The 16582-nt window shown below is 45.9% G+C and overlaps 1 protein-coding gene across 1 annotated transcript in view; it reads left to right on the top strand.

Annotated features, from left to right (window-relative positions):
* Nucleotides 1-8183, top strand: part of LOC131883996 (uncharacterized) — a gene marked incomplete at its 3' end in the record, with an annotated part of 19698 nt that extends 11515 nt beyond the window's left edge. Inside the window, 1 exon segment of the mRNA XM_059231614.1 lies at nucleotides 8043-8183. Coding sequence (XP_059087597.1) covers nucleotides 8043-8183 — 141 coding nt within the window.
* Between the last annotated feature and the right edge of the window lie 8399 nt (nucleotides 8184-16582).

Here is a 16582-nt window from a genome sequence, read left to right as displayed (position 1 = left end):
AATCTTGATGTGGAATAGAACGGACGCAAAGATACGTTTCAAATTACCGAAGCATGGGACTTCTTCTCAGGCTCCACAAAAATCCACTCAATCCTTCATGGGCCACATTGCGGAGTGTTCATTCACATTTAGTTTTATTGATCTTCACAAACTTGCAATTGGGGAGGAGATTGAGTATCCTATGATTACGCGAGTATTTGACCGTCACAGGATCTATGGATGGACAGCTGTATAACAAGCCGGCATGATCTTGAGCTTATGAATATATGTGTATCCATATTGCAGATATTGTTGACGGTTTTCTTTACCCCAGCTAGAGACCCTAACCCCAGCAAGGCCAGCCAAAGCTTGGTCGCCACGAGCACAGAAATCATTGCCAGATGTGTTTAGACCAATTGGGGCCCGGCAGTAATGAAGCGACCAAAAGGTGTCAAAAATGTTGTGAGAGCTTTTGATTTATCATCCAGCACCACCTGGCAATAGCCTTTGACGGCATCAAGTACGACAAACCCCTTGGAGGACGGTGGAATTGAGGTGGATATGTCCTTGGCAGAGGGGAATTGGTGAATCGGTCATTTGACATACAGGGTGTAAAGAAATTAAGGGCCTCCATGGCTGTTTTTCACAACATTTCTCCCTGCTCAAAGATTTTTTTGACATTAAACCACAAGCATTCATTAAGAGGAACTGTTAAGTACCTAGTGACATATTGCAAATGGTCTAACGATATCCTGGAGGCGATGGGTAACCCTCTGATAAAGTACCGTCAAGACAATGTCAGAAAATTCAAGTTAGTGCAGTCCAAAGGTCAGAACCCAGGCTAGGGGCATTCTGAAGGCCGGCAAAGACTAAGGAACGTTGGTGAGCCTTTCAGTGTTCATCCTCAAACCATTGGAAAGTGGAGACCCTCATATAACTGCCATAAATCCTTTTAGAACAGACCGGGTTGATGGCCGAAATCTGGATTTTCAAGACTCAATCTTTAGGTAGCCAAACATCAGAAGGTTACCAATCTCCTTTGGAGTAAAATCGGATCATTCGTGGTATGGTGTTAGGTTCTTCAAAATTAATAAAAATTGGAGATACAATGTGATCAAATCATTCTTTGAGTTTGGGTGGTAGGATTTTCGGAAGCAACAAAGAGCGGCCCTTAATTTCTTTCCGCCCTGTATTTGTTAAGGGCAGTGAAATCCACAACAAGACGAACTGATCCAATGGGGTTTGGGACCACTAGGCTTGGGCTCAGCCAAGTTGAAGGTTCAGGGGCTCCTTCAATGGTCCCCGAAGTGGAAATCACCTCGAGTTCCATTTAGATTTGATGGAACATGGAACACTTCTTGCAAGTGTGACGTGGATGGGGTGGAGTGGAAGATGGAGTGAATGGGCCACTTTCCCAGGCAACGAGGACTTGTCAAGCGCTGCAGGTGCTGGAGCGTCCTCTGGAAGGAATTGAAAAGGAGAATTAAACATTCTGAGAAAGATCATGGAATGCCAGGATAGGAGGACTTGATCGTGTATATCAGGGGTCACTAAAGCAGGAAGGCGAGTTTGATACTTTCTCAAATGAAAGAGAGTGAGATCCACAGCTCTATAATATTGTATTTCTGAATTGTATGCAGCCAGAAACAACTAGATCAAGAACTGTCAATAAGGATTCCATATTGTCTGACGAGATCAGCTGAGATGAGTGTCTCTGTTCAGGAATTACTAGCATGTGAAACGGAGTCCCAGTGTTGGGATGGATATCAACTGGGGAACTTGGAGTGGGACGAGTTTAGATGTGATTGACACAAATGATGGCGGTGTTGACGGCTATCAAGTTATCAGAAGAAAAGGAGGAGCTGGGTCTGGAACGAAATTTTGAATAACCAAGTCTAAAACGCGCTCCACTGCAAACTGATGCAAAATGACCAGGCGTGTTGCATTTGCAGCAGGTTTCGCTCCAAGCACGTCAATGTCCTGGAGCAGGACATGGCCAACTTCCACAACCAAAATACATGCCTTGAAGTGAGCAGGGATGAGCCTGTTCATTGCTACATGTTGATTTACAAAATGATTTGTCCTTTTCTCCGGAATTTGATTTCTTGCAGGAAATAACAGCAACAGTGGAGGATTGAGAGCTTGAAGAAAGGGCAGCTTTGACTGCGAGGGTACATTCCCAAGCCATACCGTACGATGGAGAAGATAACGGGTGTAATTAGCTTGACGAAGAAATTCTGCCTACAATCGACGATCCGAGCTACCGGGGACTAATCTCACAGTGTAGAGATCGTCTTTACCCATAATGGCGAGTTCAGCTTCCTGGCCTTCAAGTGGGAGTCAAAGATACTACTAGTCACTAAATTGCTCACCTGGGTATTGACCCCATCAAAAGAAGTTGTTTTGGTATGATTACTCATGCTCATACCTGTTATTCTAGTCGTGTATATTAAAACCTCTTGTAGTCAAATAAATAAACAGTCTTCTCATCAACTCCCCATGAGAAAATGACATGGGGCAGCCGGTTTGGCCGGCTGCTGCCCTCTCTCTACCCCGTTCTGCTCTCCCCATTGGAGGATTGAGTAAGTGGAAGACTGGGCAATGTAGCTGGCAAGAGCCAGACAGATCCCTGAGGTCCAAGTGGATGTGTTTGGGAGGCCAAATACCCAGTGTCAAATGTGTGTGGATTTCCCACCGGAGTGGGGAAGGAGTGCCGACCAATCTGAGGGCCCTGAGTGGCTGCCAGATGCCCAGTACCAATGCGCCAATCAATAGGGGATGCCTGAAAGGGAGTGGACCCACCCAAGTGCAGATGGCTCCGCAATGCCTGGATGGCTTAATGATGCCCAGATGAAGCTGTGATGCCCAAATGGCTGCCTGGCCCGTGATGACCTATGACCCCGATTGGCCCATGACCACCATTGGTCCATGACCCCGGATGGCCCATGACCCCGGATGGCCCATCACCCCGCATGGCCCATCACCCCGCATGGCCCATGACCCCGGACGGCCCATGACCCCGGATGGCCCATGACCCCTAAGTCGCACTATATAAGACCCGTAACAGAGCTAAGCAGGTGACGCAACATTTGCAAACATAGAAATTTGGCTTGCATAAACAAGAATTACGAGCTTGGTGAATTTGTGTGAAGTTTTAAACTATTTTTCATGTCAGTTCATGCCAGAAACATCCAAGCATTCCTTGAAAGTGAATCAAAATTGTTTTAACAACTACAAAGCGAAAAAGAACCAACTTTTTCTCGATCCTTAAATTCCAATTATAAACAATTCCATGGGGCGAAAACTGGAGCATGATGGCGGGGAATGATCACCAATAGTCTCTTTTAATAGATTGTTCTTTTCTTCTATATACATTTATCGAAAACCTCGGTCTCAGACTCGTCTTGGATTAATGAACGGGTTCTATTTCAGATGTAAAAGAATACGTAAATTAGAGAACAGGAAATGATAAAAATAATAGATAAACGAATCACTCACCGACGTTAAACGCGGCGCAAGGCTATATATAAAATCAAAATCCAACGAACAAATATCAAACACCTCACTACGACTCAGGTACAAACACGAAAAATGGCCGAAAACTTGCTCGAGCTTGGAAATCTTTGCAAGTTGCTTTTGCGGGTCACAAACGAATCCAACACCGGCTCCTTAACTGCGGGAATCCGGCACACAGGGATGACGACAGTTTTCTAACCCGTTAATCTTGTCCTGATCCACCCGTCTTCACATCCCCATCATTCTCTAATAAAAGAACCAGTTGCAAAATTGGTCTCAAACTTGCCAGCGGATGTCTTAAACCAGAACTTTCTCACGTTCCCATCCTGACCAGGAAAAACCGCGATGATCCTTCCCAATGGCCAACGATACCTTGGGGTGTTCTCCAAAACCAACAGAACCAGATCCCGACAGTGACGTTGCGTTTCAATTTGGTCCATTTCTGACGGTTGACCAAAGACCAAATACTCTCGTTTCCACCGCGTCCAAAACAGGTCCGACAGATACTGAACCTGTTTCCACCTTCTCTTTGCATATACGTCATTGCGATGAAACTATCCGGCAGGAAACGCTTGGTTAGCTGGTTGTAATAAAAGAAGGTGGTTAGGAGTGATGGTTTCAGGACTATTGGGATCGCTAGAAATCGGGGTCAAATGGCGATCATTTATAATCGCCTCCAGTTCGCACAAGAGAGTACTAAGAGATTCGTTCGTAAATGATTGACCCTGTTCGCTCATAAGACTGTCCAGAACCTTTCGAACTGTTCTGATTTCCCTTTCCCATGCACCTCCAAAATGGTGGCCATAGGGGGGATTGAATACCCAATCCACTCCTCTTTGTCTCATCTCCTCCATCACTTCATCGCCCCTTATGCTATTGAACATCTCTCATACCTCTCATTCCACTCCCAAGAAGTTGCCCCATTGTCTGATCTCATTATGCGAACTTGACCTCTACGTGCAATGAACCGTTGGAGGGCTTGGATGAAGGCGTCCGTTGATTTATCAAAAACCACCTCAAGATGAATGGCACGGGAGGTCAGGCAACTGAAAACCAGGCCAAATCTTCATCTTGCGACAGACGCCATGATGTACGATGTACCACACTTCGCCCTTTGCCCCGGGGAGCTCATTTGCCGGAACCCTTTCTACGAATCCTTGATTTATCATTGTGCTCATAAACTCGGTCTAGTCTTGACAGTAAGCGCTTTCCCGAATTAGCTTTCTTCTCGTACTCAGAATTCTGCTCAAAGCCTGATCACGATTATTGGGGAAGCTGACGTGTACTTCTCTAAAGGGCAAGCCGATTTCATAATGCCCCCTTTCATTGACACGGATCGTCTTTTCCACTTGCTCCTTCCACTTGTTGTCTTCCAGGGAGGAGGAACCTCGACCATCCAAATTTGAATCCTGGAAGTCATTCTCATACATGAGTTGGAGCTTTGACTCAATATCTTGGTAAAATGGTACTAAAGTAAAATTCACTTGAATTCTTGGACTTTCCTGCATTCTAGACAAGGGCTGTTCAAAGCCCATCTTAGGCGATGTCTAGAAGCATAAGGTCCGTTTGGTGAGCCGCTGGCAATTTCCAGCGGCCGGACAGCATCCGGTACATTTGCACCAAAAATTAATCTGACATCTGCATCAAGAAAGATAAAAGGAACTTCAGAGTGGAACGGGAAATGATCGATATCTTCCCTTTTCACAACATCGGCTCTGGTGACTGGGAGTTCCTCTTGACTAAACGTGACTGGAAGAGGGGTGCACTTGTTTCCATCCAAGTCCATAATCTCCAGATTGCTTATCGCCTTCGTAAGAGGTCTCTTGTTTTTACAATTCATGGTGTTTAGGCGAATTTCTGCTTGATCTCCCCTAACCCCTAAGCGAGTTATTACGTCGTTGTTAACAAAACAATCGCTTGAGAAGTTATCAAGGCCGGCGTAGGTTGCTACACTCTTGTTACTTCTTTTCACTTGAATTTTGACGTGAATCATCGCCAACGCGACTTTGGTGGAAGGTCGGACGTGGTTGTAACCGGCCTCTGATTGGTCAAATTCTTGAGCGCTGACAGAGCATGCCGGGGCACATTCCTTGGTGGTTTCTGGTCCTTGGCTCCGTTTCTCTTGAAGAAATCCCAACTTGGTTTCCTCTTCTTCCCTAGTGAATGCGAGGCAATTCTCCAACTTGTGAAAAGATTTCCCACAAAATTCGCACGGGGCTTCTCGACTTCTGCCCCCGTGGCCAATGATATTGCCCTTTTGGGGTTATGGCTTGATTGTCCACTCTTGCCTGACACGTCATCTTGTATATCGCCAAAGATCGGGAGGCACAAAATGTCAGCCTGGTGTTTCACGAATACTGAAAAGTCTTTGAATTGAACTAATCCTCTCTCTTTTGTAAGATCAAACGCCTTGCTACGCCATGTTTCTCTGAGTTTGAACGGAAGCTTCTTGGATATGCTAAGAATCATTACTGGGTTGTTAAGCTCATTGAGGGCACTCACAGACTGTATGTAATTTTGGCAACCTCCGAGGAAAATGCCGAACTTCTTGATTGCTTGGCCATCCTCATACCTGATATCTGGCCACTTTTAATTCTTCTCCAGGTAAGCCGATGCGATTTGAAACTCGTTCCCGTACTCACACACCAATCGTTCTCGGGCATCCTTGTATCCATCTCTTGGGTCCATGTAAAGACAACTTCGAACGTTTTCCTGGGGTTCATCCCTCGTATAATGTTCCAAATAATACGAGAGAGCCAAAGGTGATGACGTGTTACAAGCGATGAGCCTATCCAAAACCCTATCAAAGGCCTGGAGAAACGAGGCGAACTTGGTTGGGTCCGACTCATCAAATATGTTAGGTTCAGATTTCGGGAGATGAGACTGTTGGGCAATTTCGGCAAAAAGTGATATTTGGTCTGAAGGTGGAAAACCCTGACCGTTTAGGTTTCCCGCAGTCATATCGTCGGAAGGACGACTAGCTCCAATTATTTGTCCAAATGGACTTCCCTTAAGTTCTCCACGTCGCGGACCATCGTGATCGAGTCTTGGGGTGTACGGTTTGGCTCTTTCAGATTCTAAAACCCGACCGACCAAAATCGACTCCAGTTTTGGGCTTGGCGTGATCCCGAGCTCCGTGTGGGCAACAACTTCCTTCGATCCCATTAAGAGCTTGTTCCATGCTAGATATTCGGACCCACTCGGCTTTGTTTTGAGCGGTTTGGGATCTTTTCTCTGTTTCTCTTTTGATATCATTAACCGCTTCTATTTCAGCTTCCACGACCTCCTTGCTTATTAATCTTGCGTTTTCTTCAGCTAATGGAATCTGAGCCCGTGAAGAGGCATTTGACTTGGTTGAGGATGTCCCAGACCGGAGTGTTGATTTAAATTTAACTGACGAAGTCCTCGATCTTGCTTGCAAAGCGCTATCTTCTGGGTTAATATTTCTGTTGTGGGCTCGGTTCATCCAGTCGGCTATCTCGCGCTTCCAACCATCCACTCCGATGAACTTTTCTTCTCACACTCTCAACATGTTGAGAGTGCGAGTCATTCCACTTCTTCCAAATCGGATCTCCCGAGTTCGACACTCACTGCACTACGAAAGGAATCAATTCGCTTGACCAGGGTAACATACTCTCTCTCTACTGTTTCGACTTCAAGTAGGGTTTTGACTTGGAGTTGACTCACCGTGTAATTCCACTTAGCTGGGTGGCTAGGATTCTTCTTCTGGCTTGATGATCGGTTAGCTCCGTCCCTTTGGCCTCGACGACGCTATCTTTAACCATAGCGGAGGCCATAGTATCCTTGCAGTTGGCGGGTCGTCGAAACTGTTATTTTCTTCTATTTCTATTTATCGAAAACCGAGGTCTCAGACTCGTCTTGGATTAATGAACGGTTTCTATTTCAGACGTAAAGGAATACATACATTAGAGAACAGGAAATGAAAAAAATAATAGATGAAAGAATCACTCACTGACGTTAAACGCGCCGCAAGACAATATATAAAATGAAAATCCGACGAAAAAATATCAAACACCACATTATGACTCACAAAAACACGAAAAGTGGCCGAAAACTTGCTCGAGCTTGGAAATCTTCGCAAGCTGCTTTCTCGGGTGACAAACGAATCCAACAAAGATGGAGGGTGAAAACCAATCCAATGTGAAGCTTAAATCAACGTTTGAGCCCAATTTCTTAATGAGATCAAAGTATACCGGTGTATACAACGACAAATGGATATGCCTCCAGTTAAATTGCGACCTCCATGGATCATGTGAATGTGTAGGGAATCTCTGGGGGGTTTGTAGTTCCAATGTCAAGTGGAACGTTCAGTTGGTGCCAAAATTGGCGTATTCATGCTGACTGTCTTCATTTTCACAGAGTTAAATAAGTTGACGGATCAAGTTAGATTCCAGGATAATCTTGCCATCAAAAGACATTGAATCTGTACTTCCCCATTCTTGATCAAGTTATAGGATATAAGAAAACTGCATCCTCTAGAATATTCATAGGCGTGATCAATCTGTGTGTTTTTGTATTTTCCACAGGATCTGTGAAATCATCTCTTGCTGCCAATAAGATGTCCGGACAAGGAACTGCATTTCGTCGTTTCAACAAGGAGTGGGATGATGGTTCAGGCATGGATCCATTATGCACTAACACCAGCAGAACGGACATGGCAGCCACAGGTTAGTGACTGAACAATTGGCACGCCAGTTTCCAGTTTATAACCTACCACTTTGGGTGCGTATTTCCATTACGCGTTTGTATGTCTGTTGCTTTTGCCACGGTTTGTAAACTTACATTGAAACAGTTGAGTTTTCGATAGTTTCATGCCTTTTAAGGTAAGGTTTATGGCCAGAATTCGGCAGGAGCGTCGGCGTCAGTATATGCCGAGATCTGGGCGGATACAATTGGTTCTTACGAAAAAATTAAGTCAATAAAGTGAGACGGACAAATTACTCACAGGTTGTTGAACAATACATGGCTAAAGCGGTCACCACAAACCAAACTGTTGGCTGGGTAAAGCATTTGCACCAGGGCCCACCCAGTGCCTTCCAAAAAACGGTGCATACGCTCTATCAGATTGGTTTGAGACTCATTAGCAGGGCTGTGACTCTGAAATAAAATTGTGGGGCAAATAATCACCAACGTCTACTGTTTTAGTAGACGAATTAAACACGTCGTTATATTTGGCGACAAGATCCTTCTTGAACGTTTCAATTTCATCTTGCTAGGGATCAAGGCCACATTCGACTTTGTACCCACAACTCTCCTTTTTTTGACATTTTCCGTATCGGACAGCATCAGCATGCGAGTAGGGGAAACTAGAAGGCACCATTTCCAGATCCATTAGTGTTTGCTGTGACAGGAGAATGTTCGGATCATCAACATCGTAACGTATCCATTAATTTGGGTACTATGATGTAACCAATTCAAAATCACATCAATTGTTCCACTGCAGGACAGGACATCTCCTCCTGCAGCAATGATCTTTTTGCATAAGTTTGGATCCCTGTTAATAATGAATACCTGGTCATCCAAAACCTTTTGGGAAAATAGCAGATATTTTCGTGGCTTAACCCCTTGACCGCTTTGTCTTAAACCTCAACCAATCTGAGTTGAGAATTTCGGTCGACGTAGAATTTAATTGGTTCTTGAAAGGGGTTAAGCCGATAAGCGGTGAAGCTGATAAGCCACGAAAATAGCAGCTAATATATGGTCCCGTTAGAGCCAGTACCCAGGATGGTGTCGACGGTGAAAAAGTTCCCGTCTTGATAGTTAGAGATTTTGGCCAATGATGAAGAATAGTTGTTGTAGAGGGTCGTTGGAAGGAGTGTTATTGCCTTGTTAAGCACAGGATCCTCCCCGTTGAGAGAAGACTCCGATTCAGTTCCCTTAGCACAGCACTTTGCGAAATGTCCACTTTTTGTAATTTAGGCACCGAACTCCTTAGATTTCTCATAACAAGAAATGTGCAATGTGCTGATAAAGTCTGGATCGAGGGCCCTTTGATTGTCCAATGCAGATTCCCAGGCCAAACACTTAGTTTTAACAAACAATAGAGGGTGGTCATCCAATTTTAGCTATTCAGCCTGGAGATTTTTGTCAGATATTGTGCAGACTAAATGTCTAGTCAAACGATCTTCATACGAGAGACAATCTAACTCGGCATTATCACCTAAGAGCTTTAAACGTATGAAATACTCTCTAAATCGTGCACCATCTCGTTGAATCGTTGGAAATGCACTCTCCGTGTCATAAGGTTAATGCAAGAAGCGAAATATTCAATTCTGTGCAACAAAAGTTCCACAGTCTGCAACATCTTCAAATATAAGCATGTGCAGAGATAGGCTCGCTGCTCACGGAGAGGAAAACTTTTCATATGATTTGACATCCGGAAGTCCTCATAAGACTTTCTCCAAGTTTTGAACTCGGATAGAGAGACGTCAACATCAAGATCCGGGGGTTTTAAGGCCGCGTTGATTCGGGCAGGTCAAGATCCATGTTCAAGGAACACAACACCAGTTTGATTGGTTTGACTGCGACGAGTTTCGAACACATCATTAAGTTCGTAAAATGTGTCCTCTAACACAAAATAAGTTAGGGCGTGTTCTTCAGGCAGGTCCTCCACGGCATGACATAAAGCAACGGCCTCACAATCATTGACTAGGGCCGATCCTGTCTTACTGACTCTACTATTCTCTCTATTCTATGCTATCTCCGTGTACTATATAAGTAAATATACGGCTCGATTCGAGTCAGTAAGCTTCCAACACTTGATGGCGCAGTCGGTAATTCGATCCTTCTGTCGTTGTCAGTTTTGAGAAGTGTTGTTTTTTTTTTATTTTTATTTGTTCATTTAGACATCTTTTCTCACCCCAATTTACGGGCTCTTTCTCAGTTTAGTAATACGCTCCTCCTCTTGTATGAGATGGCCTCCAACTATCCGGATGACGCCCTTGACTTGATCGCCACATACCAACAACTTCCTATTGGCGATGCCGCTGTGTATGACACTGCAAAGCATTCTGCCCGTTCCTACAGGGGCAAGTTCAACCAAAAGGTGGCTATCCTCAAGCGCTCTATCTCGGGCATGGTCGCCAACCGATCCCCGTTCCTCACCTCCGAGACTATTAAGCACTTTGAGGAAACGACGATGGCTTACAAGCGAGCTGACACAGCTTACCGAAAAGTCATCTTTGTTGCTGGCAACCTCGTTGACGATGCGGCTTTGAAGGTGTGGGAAGACAAAATCTTGGAGATCGGCTCAAATTATGGCCAGTGTCAAGACACCATGAATGTCGCGATGGCCCAAGCTGTCCCTGCTCCCTCGCGTTCTGCTCATTCGACGCCTTCAACGGACCGAGGGGCAGAGTCTCGACCAGTTCCTCGCCCGTCTCCTGTCTTTATCCACTGATGCTGATTTGTCCTCTATTACTCCAGATGAGATCCTTCAAGGCGCCGGTAAACGACACTCTCAGACAGAAGATCTTATCCCTCCAGAACACTCCTCTGGAGATGCGGAATTGGCTGGAGAAGATTGGTGTATTCATCAGATCCAACGATTTTGATAAGTCTCCGGCAGATGAACAGGTGGCATACGTCCGCCAGTTCTTGTCTCCTGAGCTCGCGGAACGAGTTCAGTATCACACTGATTCTTTGATCCCCGTTTTCAATCCTGGTGGTTTGATCGAACAAATCACCACGCAGTTCGCGATCAAATATCCTTTGGTCACTAGACGTCACTCTTACTTCGCACTGAAACGGACCGAGGGGCAGAGTCTCAACCAGTTCCTCGCCCGTCTCCTGTCTTTATCCACTGAGGCTGATTTGTCCTCTATTACTCCAGATGAGATCCAAATCTTCCGGATCATCACTGGATGCAACGAACCCAGTTTGGTCAGCAAGATCCTCGACATGAACAAACCTACGTTCGAGGACGTCCAACGCAAACTGACGCGTTTTTCGGCTACTCGGGACAACAGAAAGAAGTTTTCAGAAACTCCACCCGTTCTTGCCAAAGCGACGCGTCCAGGGGGACGGCAACAAGCACGTCGCCCTCTTCAGACTTCCTCTTTGGGATCAGGTGTTCCTGTCACCCCTATGTCTCTCAAAGGGTGATGCTTCATCTGTGCTTCTCCAAAGCACCCTCGTGAGGAATGTCCATCCTCTGACAAGGCTTCTTGTACCATTTGCAAGAAATCTAATCACTTCGCCAATGCGTGTTTGGCGGCCTGGAACGCTTCTAAAAACGAACAGCGTCCCCGGACCCAATCTCGTCAGGTTAGCATCCCTGAGGATCAACCCCCGATTCAGATCTACAGTGATTCGGAAGACGACGAGCAAGATACCGTTTCAAAATGACTCATTTTGGGGTGTAACCAACCTACTCCTGAGGTTACTCTCAATATCACGTGTCTTGGTGACCCCAACGCAAAGACGTTTACTCATAAGAGTTGCCCTGATTCTGGCACAACTAGGACTCTGATTGCATACGATTTGGCCCGCCGTCAGGGCCTGATCATCGACGACTGTGAACGCCGCCGTCGTATGAAGTGTGCAAATAAAACTTTCATGGATTGTCAAGGACACTCTTTTGTTTCCGTTCATGTGAAAGGACGGAAGAACGACACGGTCTTTTTGAATCCTTTGATCACTAAGGATCTCCACGACGAGATCCTTCTTTCTTGGCATGACATGGTAGCGTTGAAAATCATCCCTCCCGGTTTTCCTCATACACGCTGCCGTCAAGCCCATCTGAGTGATCCTTCAGATTATCAAGCCTTTGAACGCCTAAAGGAGAGAGTTTTTGAGAAGTTCTATGACATTGTCAGTGACGAGCTCTCCGAGTACCCTATGAAGGGTCCCCCAATGGACATCGAGATGAAACCGGTGCCACCTACTCCTCCTCTCAAAATCACGCGTGCCCGGCCGGTTCCTATACATTTTGATGCAAAGGCGAGGGCCTACACTGACAAATTAGTTAGTCAAGGGATACTTGCTTTCGAACCCGGGGTCACTGATTGGGTCAGCCCTGGGCATTTTGTCCCAAAGCCAAACGGTGATGTTCGTCTTGTCACAGATTTTACTGTGTTAAATAAGCATGTTAAGCGCCCAGTTCATCCTTTCCCGAGCTCTGGCGAAATTATGCGTGCTATTCCGCCTGGGATGAAGTTTTTTGCGGTCATGGATGCCGTCCAAGGCTACTTTCAGATCGCTCTCATGGATGAAGCTTCAAGACTCACAACCTTCCTTCTGCCTTGGGGAAAACTTCGTTATCTCCGAGGCCCTATGGGCTTGTGCTCTACGAACGAAATTTGGTGCCTCCTGTCTGATTACGTTATTTCAGGCTCCTCGTGGGCCAAAAAGATCGTCGACGATATTCTGATCTGGGCTTCTTCCCTCAAAGAGCTATATTCTCGTATCGAGAAAGTTCTCCTTCGCTGTCGCGAAATCAGTCTTACTATTTCCAAGAAGAAGTTTAAGATTAGTGACACAGTGAAATTTGCTTGTCATATTGTCTCGTCTGAAGGCATTCGACCCGACCCAGTGAAAATTGAATCTTTCAAGAATTTTCCGGTTCCTACGGATATTACGGCTCTACGTTCTTTCCTTGGTTTGGCAAACCAACTTACCAACTTCCTTCCCAACCTTTCCCAATTTACGGTCTAAATGCGTTCTCTTCTCAAAAAAAACACGGCCTATGTATGGTCGCCCGAGGTTAGTGCAGAATTTGATCAAGCTAGAAAAATTCTCTCATCTCCGCTGTTAGTTCAGCCCTTTGATCCTTCCCTCGAGACTCATCTTCTCACGGATGCAGCTACAAAGTCAGGTTTATGTTACGCACTTATTCAGTACGACATGAAATTTCCTCATGATCCCAACGATCCTACTCGTACTCCTCACGTTGTACAATGCGGAAGTTTCGCTTTGACGCCGGCTCAGCAGAATTATGCTGTCGTCGAGCTTGAATGTTTGGCCGTCGTACGTGCCGTTCAAAAATGCGATTTTTATTTGAGCGGGATGAACAACTTTCATGTCGTTGTTGATGACAAACCCTTACTAGGAGTTCTTACTGCTCATATTACCGATATCCCGAATTCTCGTCTTTTAAAGTTCCGCGAGATTCTCTCCGCGTATACCTTCTCGATTTCTTGGAATGCAGGAAAAGATCATTTAATCGCCGATGCACTTTCTCGAGCTCCAGTTTTCCCAGCAGAATCCGCCGAAAATTCGCTTATTCCAACTCTGGATTATGATGTCATTGTTAATCGTACAGTTTTAGATCCTGCAATCAACTTTCTGTTTGCTCAGGCAAAATTGGACGACGACTATCTTTCGGCTATTTCCGCCTTCCGAGCTCGCTTAACGATGGATCAAATTTCCCCTTCTCACGCAGCTCGTGTTTATAAGAATATCTGAAATTTCTCTCCTCGACAACGATGCTGACGGTTTTCTTCTTACTTGGGGCGACAGGCTAATTATTCCTGTTCCTGCCCGCAAAGACATCCTTCAGAGATTACATTTTTCCCATCAGGGTCTTATGAAGAACTCTTTAGCTACAAAGTCTAATTATTATTGGGTATGAATAACGATTTGAGACTTCTCATTTCGTCGTGTGACGCTTGTCAAAAGTTTCAGGCCTCTCAACCCGCCGAACCACTCCAGTCATATACCCTGGACCAATCCTTTCCTACTGAATTAATGGCAGCTGATCTTTTACATTTCGCTGGCACCACTTTTATTACGGTGGTGGACGCTTACTCTGGCTTCCTGATAGTCGAGAAACTTACTCGAACGACTACAGATGACGTAATTAAAATACTTACTCATTGGTTCGAGATTATCGGCTTTCCGGAATCCCTTATAACTGACAACGGCCCTCAATTTCGCGAACAGTTTAGTTCGTGGGCATTATCCAAAGGAATTCAACATAGAACTTCCTCTCCTTATTTCCCATCTAGCAATGGACTCGCAGAGTCAGCAGTTAAGAATGTAGCGGTGCTTGCTCGTGTACTGCTTGCTCTGTCATGTGATTCATTAGTTCTGTCATCCACTCACTTCAATCAGAATAAACCGGTTAAGAGGTGCTCCACACAATTGACCACTTCAATGGTGACCCCGACAATTCCCAACTAATCAGTTGGTGTTCGCCAAGGGTTTGGTATCTCTGGTTCGTCATGTTGGAAGATGGTTCCGCTCCGGCGGTGGTGAATGCCGTCACGGTCAAGCTTCCTGGTTTCTGGTCCGAAGAACCGGCGATGTGGTTCGTGCAGGCGGAGTCACAGTTTGCCTTACGTTCAATCACCGTTGATGAGACGAAATTTCATCATGTGGTGGCAGCTCTGGACCAGGCGACGGCAAAGAGAGTGGCGGACATTTTCCTCTCTCCCCTGGATGGACCAAAGTACGAGGAGCTCAAGAAAAGGCTTTTGTCAACGTTTTCTCTTACTTGTTATCAGAGGGCTCAGCGGATGTTGCGAGTTTCGCCGCTGGGGGATCGTCGTTCCTCAGAGTTGATGGACGAGATGCTGGCCTTGCTGGGACAACATGAGCCGTGTTTCCTATTCCGCACGATATTCATGGGGCACCTTCCGCAGGAGGTTCGCACACACCTGGTCCCGATGTTGGAGGAGGCGACACCTCGAGACATGGCTCTCATGGCGGACAAGGCTCATTTCTGCTCAGTCTGTGGCGGTCTTCGGAGTTACTGGTCTCCGGAAGGGCACGTCTCAGGGGCCCAAAAGCTCACCCCAGGCGTCTCGACGGAAGATGTGGTGCCGGTTCCATCAGCGTTATGGCCCAAGGCATTCAATTGTGAGCAACCTTGCTCCTTTGTTTCTGCGTGGTGCGTCGCCTGGGTTGGGCAATTACAACGTTCACGGCGTCCTGGGAAACGAAGGGACCGGCCATCAGTAATGGGCATTGGTGGTTGCTTGTTATTTGTCACGAATAAATTGAATAATCTGTTGGAAATGGAATCTGCACTTGATGAAAAGGTTGAGTGGAGTTTTAGATAGATTGTTCTGTCATCTGATGACTGTCTAATGTGCTCTCTGCCCTTGGTTGGTGTACATTGAACAACTATAAATGGTCGATTTTTACGAATAAAGTTACAGTAGATATACACTTGTCTTCGCCTCAACTTGAATTTCAACACGTTATGGGCCTACGCTTTCTTCCTCCACTGCGCATTCATGATTGAAGAAATGTCTGGTGAACTTAGGACTACAATCAAAGCTCTCAACGGATCCAACTACCCAACCTGGAAGATTCAGTGCAGGATGGCATTGATGAAGGATGGGTTATGGGGCATTGTGTCTGGAGTAGACATTGCCCCGGATTCAACCCAAGTGGAGGCAAGCCAAAAATTCCAGGCCAGGAGGGACAGGGCATTGGCAATATATCGTCCTGAGTGTGGAATCCATCTCTCCTGTACCTGGTAGGTGACCCGACGGATCCAAAGGAGGTGTGGAACCTCTTGCGGGACCAATTCCAGAAGAGAACATGGGCGAACAAGCTGGAACTTTGACGACGGTTGTTTCTGTGTCGTTTGGAAGAGCATCATGGCCTTGTGCAAGAGCACATCAGGAAGATGGTGGAAATTTTTCATGAATTGGGCCGTTATTGGAAGTCCGGTGGATGACGAAGAACGAGTGGTGTGTCTGCTGGCAAGTCTTCCTCAGAGGTTCAACACTCTGACCACTGCACTGGAAAGTCATCCAGAGGTCCCGGCTTGGGAGGTGGTAACCGAGCGGTGTTGAGTGAAGAGAAGAAGCAATCTGAGAGCTCTGACCAAACAAATGAGGCTGCAATTGGCCTTGCAGCTCGTCAAGAAGGATGGAGGTGTTTCGATGTGGTGGTTTTGGTCATATTCGGAAGAATTGTCCTTCTCAAAAACGTTCAGTTGAAGACTCGCAGAGCCAGGTGGATGGGGCTCATGTTGGGATCGTTTTGAAGGGGAAGAATTTGAACTTGCACATCATGTGTCTGCGTGTACCGTGGTTTCCGGTGAAAGTTCTAGGTGGATTGTGGACTCTGGTGCAACTTGTCATATGTGCAAGAATAGGAAGATCTCCTCTTC

The sequence above is a fragment of the Tigriopus californicus genome, chromosome 7 (assembly GCF_007210705.1).
Source record: "Tigriopus californicus strain San Diego chromosome 7, Tcal_SD_v2.1, whole genome shotgun sequence".
In the NCBI taxonomy this organism is placed as follows: domain Eukaryota; kingdom Metazoa; phylum Arthropoda; class Copepoda; order Harpacticoida; family Harpacticidae; genus Tigriopus; species Tigriopus californicus.
This window is presented reverse-complemented; position numbering and strand designations above follow the sequence as displayed.